This window comes from Astatotilapia calliptera, chromosome 6, assembly GCF_964374335.1.
Source record: "Astatotilapia calliptera chromosome 6, fAstCal68.1, whole genome shotgun sequence".
NCBI lineage: Eukaryota > Metazoa > Chordata > Actinopteri > Cichliformes > Cichlidae > Astatotilapia > Astatotilapia calliptera.
The window spans coordinates 11,317,212-11,334,321 of NC_137427.1; the positions used below are offsets into that span (position 1 = coordinate 11,317,212).

The 17,110-nt window shown below is 40.2% G+C and overlaps 1 protein-coding gene across 1 annotated transcript; it reads left to right on the forward strand.

Moving 5' to 3' along the window:
• The first annotated feature begins 2,829 nt into the window (after nt 1–2,829).
• On the forward strand, nt 2,830–15,864 carry samd1b (sterile alpha motif domain containing 1b). The gene is made up of 7 exons (XM_026170269.2): nt 2,830–4,125; nt 5,189–5,432; nt 6,649–6,776; nt 10,931–10,979; nt 11,062–11,173; nt 14,782–14,896; nt 15,022–15,864. Exons 1-7 carry the CDS (start codon nt 2,947–2,949, stop codon nt 15,163–15,165), a joined length of 1,971 nt encoding a protein of 656 aa, XP_026026054.1. The 5' UTR covers nt 2,830–2,946; the 3' UTR covers nt 15,166–15,864.
• The last annotated feature ends 1,246 nt before the right edge of the window (nt 15,865–17,110 follow it).

A 17,110-nucleotide genomic window follows, 5' to 3' on the forward strand; every position in this document is an offset into this window, starting at 1 on the left:
CAAAAGGGAATATTCAGACTTTTGGTTAGCGTCTTCCACAGTTTGCCCTTCCAGAAGATTTGATTTTGCTAACTGACTCGACAACTTTGTTTTCATGAAAGCACTTCCTGTCTCAGCTCAGAGTTTACGTAATGGCCACAGTGATTCTGCTTACTGAATCAAGCCTTTGGCCCTTGATTACTCCAACTGAAAGAGACCGCTTGAGGCAAACTACCTTGAACTGCTTCCGGCTGGTGGCCTTCAGAGCATTTTGACCAGTCACTGATGGCAGTTTGGATAGTGCGCTTTTATGGTCTTCAATGGAAATATGTATTCATGTTCACCTCATCTTATTACCCATCCCTTTCTTCTTATCACTTGTAAAGTAGGACCACACTCTATGTGACAGTCTTATATGTGACAGCAGCTCTGTTACTGTTTATGTGTTTTAAACATGCACAGTTTTTGTTTCGTTTTGTTTTTTGTGTGTTGGTGATGATGTAAAGATGACTGGCACTCCATTTAACAAGTTAGTGAAAGCTAGAGCTTCTGGCGGTGAATCGAGCTAATACCGAGAAGAGAGAAAAATAATCATAGCGCATGGTATACAACCTGCTGATTTGAAGAATACAACAAATAGCACTTTTGGTATTCAGTGTCTCCTTGGCTCCTGAGCTATGGTCACAGAATATTTCAGCAATGGCCAGAGAGGGTCGTTACTGTAGGATTTGTTCATTCACAATTTATGAGATAAAACAAAGTGACACTGATGTTCGTTTCAGACATCAAAATGCCTTCTTTATTGCTGTAATTTAATGTGCCACAATAATGATGGTTTCCTAATTTGATTTATACAGGCGCTTTGGTTTTTCTCCCATCGTTATAAACTGGATAATATAAATTCACATACTTCCCTCGAGTCTGAAACAGTTCAGATAGCAAAAACATATATATATATATATATATATATATATATATATATATATATATATATATATATATATATATATATATATATATATATATATATATATATATATATATATATATATATATATATATATATATATATATATATATATATATCTCAAGCATTTTCTCCAGGATACACATTTGTTATGTGTAATGGTTTGTGTCTATCATTTGTAATATGGAACAATAGCCCCCACAGCTAATTGTCCACTTGCCATATTTACTTATTTATTCGATCAACACTCTTTTCCCACTCTGTGCGTGACCCCAGATTTACAGTGTGGTAATTTGTTTAAAAAAAAGATCAATTTGAGAATGTGCATCACAGAAGCACAGTGTCAGCTGAAGGTCTTAAAGGACCACTCCGGTGATTCAGCTTTACTGTTTAGTAAACTTGCATCAGAGGCTGCGTTATCTTATTAGTGCCTTGCATGGGTCAAGCTCCAAAAAACAAAGTCCTACATCTCCCACATCCTTTAAATTCTGCATAAATGTACAGTTTGTAACGCAGGCTGTTTGGGACTCTGCAAGGCCTGTCAGAATTACACGGGTGATGTGGTGTATTTAATTTCCTTTTATTAGTTTATTTAACAGAGAGAAAGAGATATCAACTGAAACAGGAGACAGCATTTCAAGAATAAATGGACTAGGACAATAATGCTGGGTCACTTTTAAGGCTACTGGATATTGTGCTTGTGTGTGGCATAGTCCCAAAAGTAAAGTTAAATGACCACAAACCAACTGCCACAGTAAACCTGGGGCTTCACAGAGAAATGAGTCACTTACAAGGCAACTAACATGGATCCGACATGTCTCTCCTGTATTAATGTTTCCCCTTCTTTTTCACTGAGGCAGATTAACCAGCTGAAAAACTCCAGATTTTATCAATGAATCTGACGCCAAAATCATAGTGGCAGATAAATGGTGGAAAGAGCTGCAAGCTGTAAGCCTAGTTGTAGTCATCAGCTGGCTTACTGGTTAATTTAAAAACCATTATTATTATTATTATTAATAAACTGTTTACATCACTTGTTGAGGTTTCACATTCGCTGTATTTCCTCCATGTCAGGTTTAATGTTGAATATATCATCATGGACAAAATGTTTGAAGTTATAATACAATATTATTATGTGTCTCCTCGATGTTTTTGCAGTGATACAACTTCCTCTCCATGCAGGCACAATGCTGGTACATACTGTCGCACTTTTTAGGGAAATGAGACCCCAATATAAACCATATTAACCCCCGCCACAGACATACTATACACACACACATACACACACTGCAAAGAGAAGCGTCTAAAGTCACGGAAACGGTGACATAAAAATACGAAGTGTAATATTTTGCAACATGAGTATCATTCCAATAAAGTTTTACTTGTAAAATTCTCCTGAACTCCCGCGTCCTCATTTGGGTGTGGAGCTGAAACGTGAAAGTTCCACGTTTGCCGAAAAGTGAGCGGATGCTGAGGTATTTAAAGTGTTCTCGGTGGGAGGTTGGCGTAGTCTTGAGGTGACATCCATCACTCCCGCCTGATGCGGGGTGAAGCCGTCATCCACCCATCTGTTGACCGCGCGGCTCACTCATTCGCCATAACGCTCAAAAATATAACACGCAAATACCCGGGGTGTCCTCGACGGAGGCTGCGTGCGTGTTTCTTTGTGCTGAAATCCACTGTGCTGCTGTAAACCGCAGGCTGATCAGAATAAGACTGCGAACAAAGAACGTGGCTCTGAGCCACGCGAATGCGAGTCAATTCCACCTTAAATGCAATTTGCGTCTCTGGCGGCAGAGACCATAGGCGCCATCTTCGGTCCACCTTAAGCGCACAATGTGGCAAACGAACGCAAGCGTACCAGCCAGGCTTCCGTCCTCATTCTCCAGCCGGGGATCGCACTTTGGCTTCCCAGCTTTGACACAGCGTCACTTGTGAAACAACAGAGAAGGAAAAAGAGACGCACTCGGGCCAAACCCCATCCGCACCAGCAGGAGAAGATGTCCGAGCCAAACAAGTACCGAGAGTGGATCCTGGAAACAATCGACTCTCTCCGCTCGAGAAAAGCCCGTCCGGATCTGGAGAGGATCTGTCGAATGGTCCGGAGACGACACGGGTCAGACCCGGACCGAACCAGGACAGAACTGGAAAAACTGATTCAAGAGCAGACGGTGCTCAAAGTTAGCTACAAGGGGTCCATATCGTACCGAAACGCGGCGAAGGTGCAGAGGAAAAGCAGAAAGAAGAGTGAGTTTACGGCCGCTGGCAGCAGCAGCAGCAGCGCGGAGGCAGCGAGGGAGCGGACCAAACACGATCATCTGAACAACAACGGCGACAGTGCGCACAGCTTCACGGACCAGGAGGAGGCAGAGGAGGACTCGGAGCCCAGCCCAGATCCACACACTCAAACATCAGGCAGCACCACCGGCAAAAAGCTCAAGCCTGCCTCCAGCCCGAGTAGCGGAAACGGGTGCCTCAGTTGTGGCGCAACAACGGGCTGTGCTGTCGGGAGCGGCTGTAAAGAGGAGAAAGCGAGTGCACCGAGAGACAAGGGATTAGGACAGCAGGCGGCGGGGGACTGCCCGTCGCCCGGTTTCGGCCACAGGACAGGCGCACACAGCGGGGCTGACGGCGGCAGGACGGCTCAGAGCAAAGCCGGTGCAGTTAGCGCAGAAAAGGAGTGTGCTGTGTCCCGGGCTGACACGCAGAGCAAAACTTGCCCTGGGAGTGTCAGCAGTGTTCATCAGAATCAAAGGCAGAAGCAGTCTGTTCCCCTCAAGCCCAAACTTCGAGTCGGAGGAGGGAGCACCAAAACAACGGGGAACCACGCTAACTCGGACCTGGGCGACAGATTAGTCGCTTCTGTTCGCAGCCTGTCCGAGAAGAGCCTCCGAGGGGGCTCAGCCACTGTGACCAGAGGCCACATGAAGCCGCTTGGGCTGAAGGAGATCCTGGGCTATCTGAGCAGCCAGGAACGGCTGTCGGAGGAAAAGCTGACCCGAGGCAAAGTCAAAGTGGTCATGGAGAGAGAGGTGGCGAGGGGCAGGCTGCGCAGGACCCGCTGCGGGAACATTACTCTCCCTCTGAGGGGGGTGGTGGTAGAGGAACCGATGCCGAAGAATGCGTCCGCTGACAGACTTGCAAAGAGCGCACTGCAGGACAAACACGCTGTGAAAAAGGTGGGCAACGCTAACTTAATATTTTCGACACGTCTGGACTGTGCGGGGCTCAGCGAGCAGCTTTGGCTCGATGGATTGCCGATAAATTAATGATCGCGGGTTGAAACCGCACGCACAGCATTAGGACGCGCTTCCGTCGCCCGGCGTGTGCTTCGTTTTTTCTTCTTCTCGTCAAACCTCAATGTTTCAAAAAGTGTTTGAGGGCATTTGAGGAAATGCGTTATTGTCTCGAATGCTTGTCAGTGGGATGCGACCGTGCCCGTGTTGCGTTTGTCCTCTGTAGCCTCGCCAAATGCGTGTCTCTGTCTGTGTGTGTATGTATAGCTCGGATTCCTGCACAAAAGGTGCGGGTTACAGAGAGGAGCAGACAGCTCCGGAGCGGCTTTCCCCGGCTCCCAGGGCGAGAGCGCGCACCAAAGAGCGTCTGTGCGCGGCGCGAGCACGAGCACCTACATATTTCGTTTCCACTTCGCTGTTTTCGGGTCAATAACATCTGATTTCGTTCCTATAAACTTTAGCCGTGCACACCGGAGCGCAGAGTGTCTGGGCCTGCCGCGCAGTAGGCGGTGTCTGTCTAAACTTGAGACGTGCCGCTGCCGCGCTCCTGTGAGCGCTGCTCTGTCGCGCAGGCCGACGGAGGACTCAGCCCCATCAGCCGGACATCGTGTTTACTCATATAATAAAAGCGCCATTCTAACGTTTTTATTATAGCCTTCTCGTTTATGTCCCACTACCCCTCCCGTTTCTTGCTTCATTAAGTCCTTTGTGTCATTTCTGACAGCGCACTCTCCTCCCTCGCGCTCTCCCTCTCCACCCTGTGTGTGCGTGCAAACTTAGCTATAGTAGGCGGCTATCGTTATTTCTGATGTCTTTCTCCAAGTGGGGGGTGTTTATGAGCAGCACTGTCTGCCCCGGAGAAGCTCAGCAGACCTGATATGCTCTTAAACCCCTCAAAACTTAGGGAGCGATTAACTTAGCTTTAAACTCATCTCGAAAAGCAGTGCACCCCCACCCCTTTTTTTTAATTGCGTTTCTTCTGATACAACTTTATGTGTGCTTGCAGCCGCCGTCACCCTCTCTCCAGGAGAATGAGCCGATGGAAACAGCCAGTGAAGAAGAGGAACGGGAAGACAACGAGGAAGAAGAGGAGGAGGAGGATACTCGGAGTTCTGAGGAGGAGGGAGGACTATCCCCGGTAGCCATGACAACCGAACCAGTGCTCATTGAGAAAATCAGAGAAGATGCTGAGATCCAGAAAGCATCAAAGCAGGAGAGCCCCCAGCAGGAGCAGCAGGAGGGAGGCAAAGGTGTGTGCACTGAATGGCTGTGTGTACTCAGAGGCAGCCTCATTAAAGAACTAGTAATATTCTCACGGTTATATTAAATAGCTCTTTACTGACCACGGCTGCTGCTTCTTAAAACCTTCAAGTGGTTATTTGTTTTTTTCTTTTCAAACTGATTTCCAACTTTAAATTGGACTTTTTTAAGTTTTTAATTTTTCTTCAACAACAATTTCAAACAGACTAATACTAATAACTAATACTAGTAATTATTTAATACTTGAATAATTTTTTCTTTCTTTATGTTTTGCTATGAAAATGGGAATGTGGGCAGCAACTTATTGAACTTTGCAGACATATATAGAAATAGAGTTTGTACAATTCTGAGGCGTTTCAAAGTAAATATTTGGCTTGACCACCTTTGTTCTGCAGCACAGACTGCACTTGCTTAGGTAAGCATTCCTGTTATTTTTTTAAGTAGTCTTCAGGAATTGTTCTCCAGGCTTCCTGAAGGACATTTCAAAGCTCTTCTTTGGATGTTGGCTCCCTTTTGCTCAGGTCTCTGGCAAGATGATCTCACAGTGCCTCAGTAATGTTGCTGTCTGTATTTGAACCTGTTGCTACTAATTTTCAGTTCAGTTCTTATGTAATTTGCCATGCATCAGCCCTTTCCCTGTTTTTCTTTCTTAAGAATAGCTTCTTGATAACCACCCTTCCACTGAGACCATTTCTTATGAGGTTTCACTGGGTCACTCCATACACATTTTCTTTAATAACACAAAGAAATTGTGTTATCTTTGACATATTTTGTGAATTCAGCTAAAGGATTGGGAACGCATTATGCATTTTTGCAACTGGGTGCTGGTAATAAAGTGCCTACACATACAATTTATACTTTTTTTTTACACTTAGGTCAGTGTTAGGGAACGTAAAAAACAAAACACTAGTCCGCTGTGAATAGCCAGTTACCAGGACTGGACAGAAAATGAATGAAAAAGCAACCAATGTCCAAAAGAACCTTCAAAATACCTTCCTGGACTCAAGAGCACTTTAATAAATCAGAAGGAAGTCTGGCTCCTTGGAAGTAAAAAATATAGAAATGAGGAGTAGCTCAAGACTTTTTAACAGTACTGTACACAGTAAATTACATAAATAGTTGCTCCTATGCTACCATTAAACTATTTTCAGATATAGAATTTCCTTTCTTCAGTCTTTTTACCTTGCTTTGACTTTTTTTTTTCAGGTTTGCCGGTGCTTGATTTCATCCCCGACACACCAGTTCAGGGAGCCTCGCAGTCACAGAGTAATGGTCCAGTCATGGAAGAGAGAGCTGGTTCCCCTGATCAGATACCAATGGAGGTGCAAGTGAGCGTAAGTACATGTGTCGTCCACTTTGTTTTTGTTTTGTTCTGTTTTTTCAATCATTCAAAATGGTTTGACTGATAGTACACAAGTATTATAAGTCAAATATACTGGAGCATTAAATGTGAAAGTATTCTTTGTGTAGTAATGCTCTTTTCCTAGAGGAGTGGTCATTAGTGAAAATCTTAAATTACAAGCTAAATGTTTGCAAAAAAACAAAAAATGTGAATTTGGACTATTTTAACCATGAATTGACATCAACTTTTATCCTCCATGATGCTGCCTATATGATGTCAACAACTCAGTGTTTGTATCTGCCAAAACTTTCTCAGACTTTTCAGTTTTCCTAGTCAGGAACTCATTTTTCCAATTATTATTTTAGAAGTGTCTAACTGCCAACTAACATAAATATCTAATCAGCCAATCACATGGCAGCAGCTCAGTGCATATCGGCCTGTGGACATAATCAAGACAACCAGCTGAAGTTCAAGCTGAGCTTCAGAATGAGGAAGAAAGTTGATTTAAGTGACTTTGAACCTGGTTGTTGGTACCAGACAGGTCTGAGTATTTCAGAAACTGCTGATCTGCTGCAACTTTCCTACATAACCATAGAAAATGCTATCCCTTTATGATAAGGGCATACCCACCTTCTGAGGATTACGTGCCATATCACAAAGCTCAAATCATCCAAAACTGGGGGGTATTTTCAACATGACAATGACTTCACTCAATTTGAATACCTTAATTCATCGACATCTTTCGTATATTTGATTTTTTCTCAATTCCCTTAAAAGCGTTTTTTTAGCATCTCATAAGAAGGAAGGAGGAATCATCTGAAGGCGGAATCAGAGTTCTGTACTTACGTGGCTGATCTTAGGTTGTTAAGGAAATTTCTGTATGTTATTAGTCTGTTTAAATATACAAGCCAATTATTTTTTATCAGAGTAAGGAAAACTACTACTACTCCTACTACAAATATCAGTAGAAACCTTGAAATAAAAAACACTCACAATATACTTTTAATAATAAATAAATCAAAACAGGAAATCCCAAAGTCAGCTTAACAAATAATCAAAATCTTAGAGTACGAGAATGGAAACAAACATTTAAACCCCAAAACTCAAAATCCTGCAACCAATTACAGAAAATCCATCTCATGCTTTTCCCCAGTTTAACCTATTAAACCAAGTTTAGCACACAGTTAGATCAGTTCAAGCAACAAATCTGAGAGCAAACTTTAAGAAAACTCAATAATATGCACTAATTGTTTTCATTTAATTTATCTTAACTCATCAAAGAACTTTCTCAAATAAATATCCATCCATCCATCCATCCATCTGCTTATTTAATTCAAGGACACTAATAACTATAAAAAATAATAATTAAAAATATTAAAGATTTCACATTATATTTTTTCTGCACTGCATGTAGAAGTTATTATTTAAATGGTTTTCTAGGTATTATTGGTCTAACTGTCACAATGTAACTACAACTCATGATTGTGAAGTTACAAAACTTGTATATAAAAGTATATAAAAATGTAAAAAATTAAACCTGATTTTAAGATAACCTCCTTGGGCAGTCCTGCACCACTTCCAACATTCTTGTAGATCATTCCAAGAAAGTTTTGTTACCTTTAATTAGGGCTGTTCGATATAACGATATATATCGGATGACGATATAAAAATGTCTATGTTTCATTTTACGCTATCCTTTGTTTCGTGGTGTCGCAAAATAAACTGTTTACCTGTTTTTATGCATTGTGGTTAGCAACAACGACGGTAACAGCATCGCGTGTCCGCTTGTTTATGTTCCACATAAACCTTTCACAATAAAGCTCAAGATCCTGTTGAGACTTTTCAAAATAAACTGAATCACGTGAAAGAGCAGATTATTTACGGATGAGAAGTAAAAAAGAGCCCCCAGGTGCTAAAAAAAAAATCAACCTTAGACTCAAACGTTAGAACAGGCTTTCCCCGCAGCACGCCGTGTAATAAATACTCACAAAGAAAACGGCGGCCGTTACAACTTATGTTTAAAAATGTATAGTTTCATGCATCGGTTAAAACACTCGACTCCAGCTACACGACGCGCAGCTGGAAACACTTCCCGCAAGTCAAGCTGCCCGAGATTCACAGAATTTACAGAAAATGTTACATTTTTGTGATTTATATCGTTATCGGACGATAGAATTCTTATATCGGGATATGAGATTTTGGTCATATCGCACAGCCCTACCTTTAATACTTGTGTCAGCGACACATGCTGGATTTCCAAAAACAAAATTCCACTGAGCCAAATCTGATGAGTTGTTTTAAAAATAAATCTCAGGTACACAATGGCATATTCCAAGAATCATCTTGTTTTCCATTACTGTTCTCCATCAAACATGTCAGCGCATTATAGTCTGTGTTAACTGAACCTAGAGGACAAATTGTTGCTCTTAGTGTTGAAAAAGCAACAAACCTGCTTCTAGTTGGGTTCCTGATCTGATGAGTCACTTTATGGTTGCAAACTGTGGCCTCTTTAACTAAAGAGGCTGTTTGGTCACTGGGTTACAATCAGAGAACCAGCTCTGAATGGGAGTGATTATCCTTGAAATGAAGGCTGTGTCAATTTTTGACACAGAAGTCAGTGTTTTGCTCTCTGCAACAGTAAAATCTCAAAAGTGCGAGTTCTCCCTTTCATTGGAAAAGCAAATATTACGTTATGATTAATGTTGAATGGCCAAGCTTTGTCACACTTTAGATAATTATACAATCAGGAAATGTCTTACACTGTACTACAGGATATGCCCAATATGTGATTAAGAGCCTGATGCTGATTAACGGGTTATTAAGGAGGAACAAAATATTAAAAAGGGTGTAAGTGCAGAGTGAGCTAGACTGACATCTCTCTGACCCTTTCATTAGTTCTGTTGTTCTGATTGGGTGAGGGAGTTATACCTTTATCACGTTTTTTAACTAAAATAGTGCTTTTAAATGAGTATTCCTGGTAAGAGTTCTGAATGCCAGAAAAGAAGCCTCTAGCAACACTTTACATTTTTCAAGAGGTTCAAATAAATTATAAGAAAATGTAGCAGACAGATTACTCTTGTTTCGTAATTATTTGTTAACTATGATCCACACTGATCTAGAAAATGTAATCAGAGTAAACAGCAGTTTATCACACACTCCTAACATCTCTCCAACAGCATACCCAAACACTGAAGCCGTGTGCATGCTGGGCATTTTATATGAAAATGATTAAAATAAATAATTAGTACCCGACAAGGACTTTATTAGGTATCAGTGGTATATATGGTATATGAATGTTGATATACACTGCTTCAAAATGTGTTAGACCACCACCCAGTGTAAGGTTTATTAAAGGTATTTGTAACTATCAAAATGTTTTTTTATGTTTCTATAACTGGTTAATCACCACTGCGTGCATGCTCTTTAACTGAATTTTTAATTATTGTTGTTATCCACAAATTTTAAAATTGACTGTTTTACAAAAAGCAGAAAAAACACTAAATTAAATTATAATTTTTTTAATTAAAGATGCCAAAATACAGCTATTCACTTGCATTCCTGAACAAATTTTTTTTAATCAATTCCAGCATGGCAGCACAAATGTGGTTTGCATAATGTGTGCATATACCTTTTTTTGAACATATACCATGCAATGCTCAACATAGCACTTATTATCCAAGCACTTCTTATGTATTGTGTATATGTATTGTGTAATGACAATGTCAACAGAGGAGTGATTTCAAATGCAATTACAGAGTTTTGTTGGTTAAAGTAATGAGAGATTCAGTATGTGGAAGCATCCATTTATCTCCAGGAGGCTTTTCTATGCTTTCAAAAGTCGGGCAGAAAAATCCTATTACAAAAGGTGTCTAAGGCAGACTTCAGTTCTCCACCAGGGTGACTCATCAGCTTTGTCAAACCCCCCCCCCCCCCCAGTCCACTTCATACCTTTGCACATCATCATTTTTACTCCCACAGCAGATGGTCTCAATGTCCCACTGTGGTTTTGTCATGATGCATCTTCATGCTGCTAGCTCCTCTTGTCCTTCATTTTAGGCGGAGGTCATATGACTCTCTCTGTATTGCTCTGACACTCCCTCTTTGCATTTAATTTAACCCCTGTCTTTCTTTCCTGTCCATGCACAGAATCAGACACAGCATGATGAAATAAACCACAGCTCCTCAGACTTTAACAGTGAGTTTCGTTTCATTGATAATCTCAAACTGAGTGCATGTTCGGGTTTCACGACAAGGAATCATACTTGCCTCCTTCGTAGATTTGGAGTGCAAGACAGAGGTCGGTGTGTCGTCCTGCCTGCTAACACCCACAGCCTCCCCGAGAGACTCCAGCCGATCTGAAGAACGAGGGATAACCATTAGCAGTGGAGTGTGAGTACAGTAGAGATGTTGCAGATGCTGATGCATGCATGCACACAAGCGTTAGAAAACTATGAACAAAAGTCAACAGCTTCTTTGTGTGAAATTCTGACGATACATAGCAATATATATGTTAAAAATATCAATTTGGTGCTGATACAGATTTTATTTCTGCTTTGCTTTTTGGGCATTTGCTCCCTTTTAAAAAAATTGCTTTTATGCTAGCAAAACAAAGAATTCAGAATTCAAATGTTCATCAAACTGTCTTTCAATGCAAACATTTTCTCTCTTTTCTGAGTTTTCCTGCCCACTCTCCTCACTGTCCTGCCAAGTAAAAAAAAAAGAAAGAAAACAGACTGAAACTAAAACCCACACACTCACATTTACACCTCCCATTATTCTCTTTACAGGCTCTGTCTTGTCTTGCAGTTTCTTGAAATACTTTGGAGTGATGTGTTGTCCTTCTCTGTATGCTGTCATTTTCTTCAAAACAATAAAAAACAATCAAACTCAAACAAGAAAACTATTCCTAAAACTAAAAACTGTTTAGATAAAATAAAAAAGATGAATTACAAAACTTTAATAACTCTGCAACAGATTTCTCACTGCAGTCCTGCACAGACCAGTTTGCATTGTAACATTTGACTGATTAAAATTAAATAAATAAAATTGAGTTTATTTCATATTTTGATCAATTTTAGATAGACATTAACACATATTGTTTTCTTGGTGATGCTCTGCTGAGCCAATTCTGCCGGATGATTTACTTCTTGTTTGTTTTGAAGGCTTTTTTTTTTTCAGATAAGGTCATGTGATGAAGAAAGTATGCCCTGATTCTATTGCAAGGTTTAAAATATCAGGATACTTTAAAAAGACACCTGGTCTTTAGCAGGTTCTAAAATTAGAACGTCAGATGAGCTACAAAACATGACATATTATACTGTGTTGTTATTTATACAATTTATAACTAAATACAGAAGCAGTGTGTAGAAAACTAAGTAAACCTTGATAGGAATTAACAGGGTAAGAGGCAGCCAAATGCACTCGATTAACTAATCATCAGAAGGCGTGACTTCCTCTATAAAAGCAGATTTTTAGCAGTTTGCTGGTCTGGAGCATTCAGGTGTGTGTTAACACAGTGCAAAAGAAGAAACACAGCAGCAATGATCTTGGTGAAGCAATTGCTCCTGCCCATCAATACAGAAAGGGTTATAAGACCATTTCCAAACATTTTAAAGTCCATCATTCTGCACTGAGAAGGATTATTCACAAGTGGAAAACATTCAAGACAGCCGTCCATCTTCCCAGCTTGTTTCTGCTTTTTCTTGTTGTGTACATATTATTTATTAATGCTATTTGCAGTCAACTTTAGTACAATCTTAGTTTTATATTTTTAGGATTTTTTTTTTTTGCTTTTTTTGCACTACCTCTCATTATAAGACCTTCACTATGGGCCTCTGGTACTTTTCCTTTGAAAATGTTGTTTTTATTGTATAATATACTATGTTTTTTTTCTTTTTCTTGCTGCTGTAACACAGCAGTTTCCTTTGCAGGATCATAAAATATCTATTTGTCTGTCTGTGTAGATGTACCAGTAAATTCCTTCCATGCTTAGACCCTTCAATGCTTAGAGAAATTGCAAAAAACCCAAGAACTCCGTCTCACATTTTACAGGCCTCAGTCAGCATGTTTAATGTTAAATTCATTACAAGTCAATTAGAACAAGACTGACATGCGTGGATTGTTTGGAAGGGTTGTCAGGAGAAAGCCTCTTCTTGCTAAAAGAGGACATGGCAGCGCAGCTTAGGTTTGCAAAGTTGCATCTGGAAAAATGACGAATCTAAACTGGAGATGTTTTGCCGTAATGTTCAGTGTCACATTTAGAAAAAACCAAACAGCGTATGAACACAGACACCTCAGACCAGCTGTCAGTACGGTGGTCGAGGGGTGATGAATTGGGCTTGGTTTGCAGCCACAGGACCTGGATATCTGTCAGTCATTGAGTTGAGCACGAACTCCTCTGTATACCAAAGTATTCTTGAGTGAAACATGAGAATAGAATAGAATAGAATAGAATAGAATAGCCTTTATTGTCATTGTACAGAGTACAACAAAATTGGAGTGCCACTCCCTTGGTGCAAGTTTCAATAATAAATATAAATGTAAAATATAAAAAGTACAAAAAAAACAATCGTAAGTACTCAAACAATAGTATGTACAATATATACAGGATAGCAGCATTAATATAATGACAGTATGAATAGCAGCATAATATAATGACAGTGACGGTATGGAATAGGTTCAATTGTTTTTGTGCTTATTTACTACAGTGATAGCTCTGGGAAAGAAGCTATCCCTGAATCTGTTTGTCCTGGTTTTATGTGACCTGTACCGTCGGCCTGACGGTAATAGTTCAAACAGTTGATTGCTGGGGTGAGAGTGGTCCTTGATGATATTGCCAGCTCTGCTGAGGTACCGAGAGTTTGCTGTGACCTCTGCTGAGGTACCGAGAGTTTGCTGTGACCTCCAGGCTGGGCAGAGAGCAGCCAGTGATCTTCTGGGCTGTGTTGATGACCCTCTGCAGTACTTTCCTGTCCGCAGCTGAGCACCCTGCATACCATGATGTTATCCCGTACGTTAGGATGCTCTCCTAAAAGGAGACTTTCTGTTTGACAGACAAAGCTTGTCCCAAATTGGATCTTGCAACAGGACAATGATCAATGAGAACAGCAGCAAATCTACAAAAAATGGCTAAAAACAGAAAAGGAAGGTGCTCCAATTGCCCACTGAAAGTTTAGACCTCAACCTGATTGAAATGCTGTGGTGGGACCTTAAGAGAGCTGTGCATAAACAACTCCCCTCATTGAACTGAAGCAACGTTGTAAAGAAGAGCTGGCTAAAATTGTTTGACAGTGATGTGGCAGAGGTGGTTCTACAAGGTGACATTTATTATAATATATAAAAACCCTGAAACTCAAGGATGGTGTACTTTCATTTTCACATTATTTTTCATGTGAAGAACATCCTACATTTGTTTAGTGTCATATTTGATATTTGCCCATATTTGATGGACTCTTTTCAGCCAATATGGATGTGACCACCCATAAATTAAAACTAAACAATTGTACTTAACCTGTGAGATCTTAGCTTCAATCTGCAGACAGGACACAAAAAAGTTATAATATTTTAACAGTTGTGTGAGTTTAATTTCAACCTTAATATCCAACTAATCACCACCAAGCACTTAATCACAGGATATTGTGTAGTGCAATATAAGCACTTCCCTGATTACATTATACACTTAAAATAAAGTGAGACATATGATTATACCAACTGTGACACAAAAGTAATCACTGAAACACAGGAAGTCAATGCATAGCATACTAGAGGTGAATGACTTCTGCGAGGTTAGACAAAGTGATCCAGATCTCTGGCCCCAGCTCTCTACCAGTTTTATGAAATGAAAAAGCATTGATAGTTTTTCTGCAGTCATGCTATGCACTATAGAATTTACAAAAGAGAGGAAAAATAAATCTGGCAGCACTATAACTGTTAAAATTGACTGTTTCAACGTCGCGTCCTGCATGTTTTCTGTTTGACCAACTGTGTTATTTTTGCAGGCTCATGAAGTCTGAGGGCGTCAATGGGAGCCCAGTAAACTGGACAGTGTCAGATGTTGTCAGTTATTTCACAGCAGCGGGTTTCCCTGAGCAGGCTGCTGCGTTCAGGACCCAGGTAAGGCTGTGATCTTCCTTAGTTGCCACTAGAGTGCACCATACAGAAGCTCAATGGCTTGCGCTTCACTTTAAACACTTGTAATCAACATGCACCTGCATGCGCTGTTTTGCTCTCTTCATTAGGAAATCGATGGAAAGTCACTTCTCCTCATGCAGCGTAATGATGTTTTGACTGGCCTGTCAATCAGACTTGGCCCCGCCCTCAAGATCTATGAACGTCATGTAAAGGTTCTGCAGAAAACACACTTTGAGGATGACGACTGCTAACAGCATGAATCAAATACAAGCAGACTGTTGTGTTTGTATCTACATATAGCTAACGTAGTATAAAAATGCATGCATGATATACAGTACAATACACTTCACTTTTCATCTCATGTCACACAACACATGCAAACACAAAAACACAGGTACACACACACTGTTGTTTCTTATCCTCCTGCCTCTTGACATCAGAAATGAGACTGGATTTTCTAGACAACAAGGATTTTCTATCAGAGCACAAGTGTCGGAGGGAGAAAGTAGAGCAGAGATTTTCAAACAACCATGCAATTTCTCCTTTAAGACAAACAACAATTAAGCACTTTGCAATTGTACTGATTAAACTGTGCAAAATGTTTTGGTTTAAGCTGTCACTTCATGCTGCTTTTTATGCACATTTTGAAAGCGGTATGTTTTTTTTCTGGGACTTGGGGAAGGGGTCATTTGCATTTTTGGGCTATGATCTGAGAATGTTCTTGTTGGTGTGTACCTTTCCTTCTACAAATAGACAGAACATGTTGAAAAGGACAGCAAAGAATTTAGAGGTTGACCGGATTTGAGACATTCCCAAAGCTGAAGTAGGCCGATGATGGCTGGCATGATGAACCTTTATATTGTTCTCTATGTTTAAAACAAAACCTGTGCAGGGTTATGGAAATTTTGGAAATGGTTGCTGGTCAAAGCAATAAACTGACTAAGATGTTTGAGAGGCTTTTGGACCATGTCAGCTTATCAGCTGGTTGATTTTGTGTAACTTAATATCTCATATGGAAAAAGTATTTTTTAAATCTGCTTAGGGCTATGCATCACCACCTTATATGCTGGTTTTACAGAGATACACTTTGATATTTGCTTTACATCAGACTTTACTTCTTTAATAGACACCTAAAATCACATGTCACACAGAACTGTTTAACTGTCTTATGTAGGTCCAGTTTTATAGAAATTATGAGTAAGCTGAGAGCTTTTTTCCTAAACAAACTAAATGGATCGATCTACTGGGAGTGATCTGCTCATCAGTGATGATTTACACAAAGAGTGTAATTTTTAAGTGTATTTAAAAGTGTTTAAGTGTATCTTTAGTTATCATGACATCTTGGACCAGAGTTAAGATGTTGTGATTTCTTGAAGACAGTTCATCCTCAAATCCAATTAAAGGGAACTATTTAGTACTTTATTACTAAAAGAGATATTGCAGCTCAGCTGAGGGGGATAATAGTTGCTCTTTTTGTAGTCACATTGAAAAGATTGATGGATGTAGCTCAGTAGAAAGAAACTTGTTCCTAACAGAAACTGCTCACCCAAAAGCAAAGTGATTGGATTTTTTTTTTTGTTATTTTCACTGAGTCACTGCTGAATTATTCCAAATGAATGAAATTTGGACTCTGGACGCCTCCTCACTGATTTTAGATCAAGAAATCAAGACATGATTGAAGTGCAGGCCTTCAGCTTTAACAAACAAATTGGAATAACAGCTATTTTTGTACATAGTCCTCAGTTTCCAGAGGCTAAAAAGTAATTGGACAACTGACTGACAGGCACCTCTATGGTGATGCTGTTATCTTCGTTATTTCATGACAGAGTAAAAGTATCTTGTAAAAGACAGAAAGTATCTAAAGGAGCCTGCACAGTTCTGAAGAAATATTGCAAAGAAAAACCAGAATGATGGAGACAGAAACATACCATACCATATCATCCGTCAAACATGGTGAAGGCATGTAATGGTACGGACATGTGTGGCTGCCAACACAACTGGACCTCTAGTGTTTATTAATATTGTGATTGCTGATAGAAGTGGCAGAATTAGTTCTAAAGTGTGCGAGGCATTGAGGTTCAGGTTCAGCCAAAAGTTCGAAACTGATCCAAGAACCATTCAATTTGATGGATAGTGGATAGTGAGTCAAAGTGCAGGGCAAAAGCTGCCCAAGAGTTTCTCAAGGTAAAGAAATGT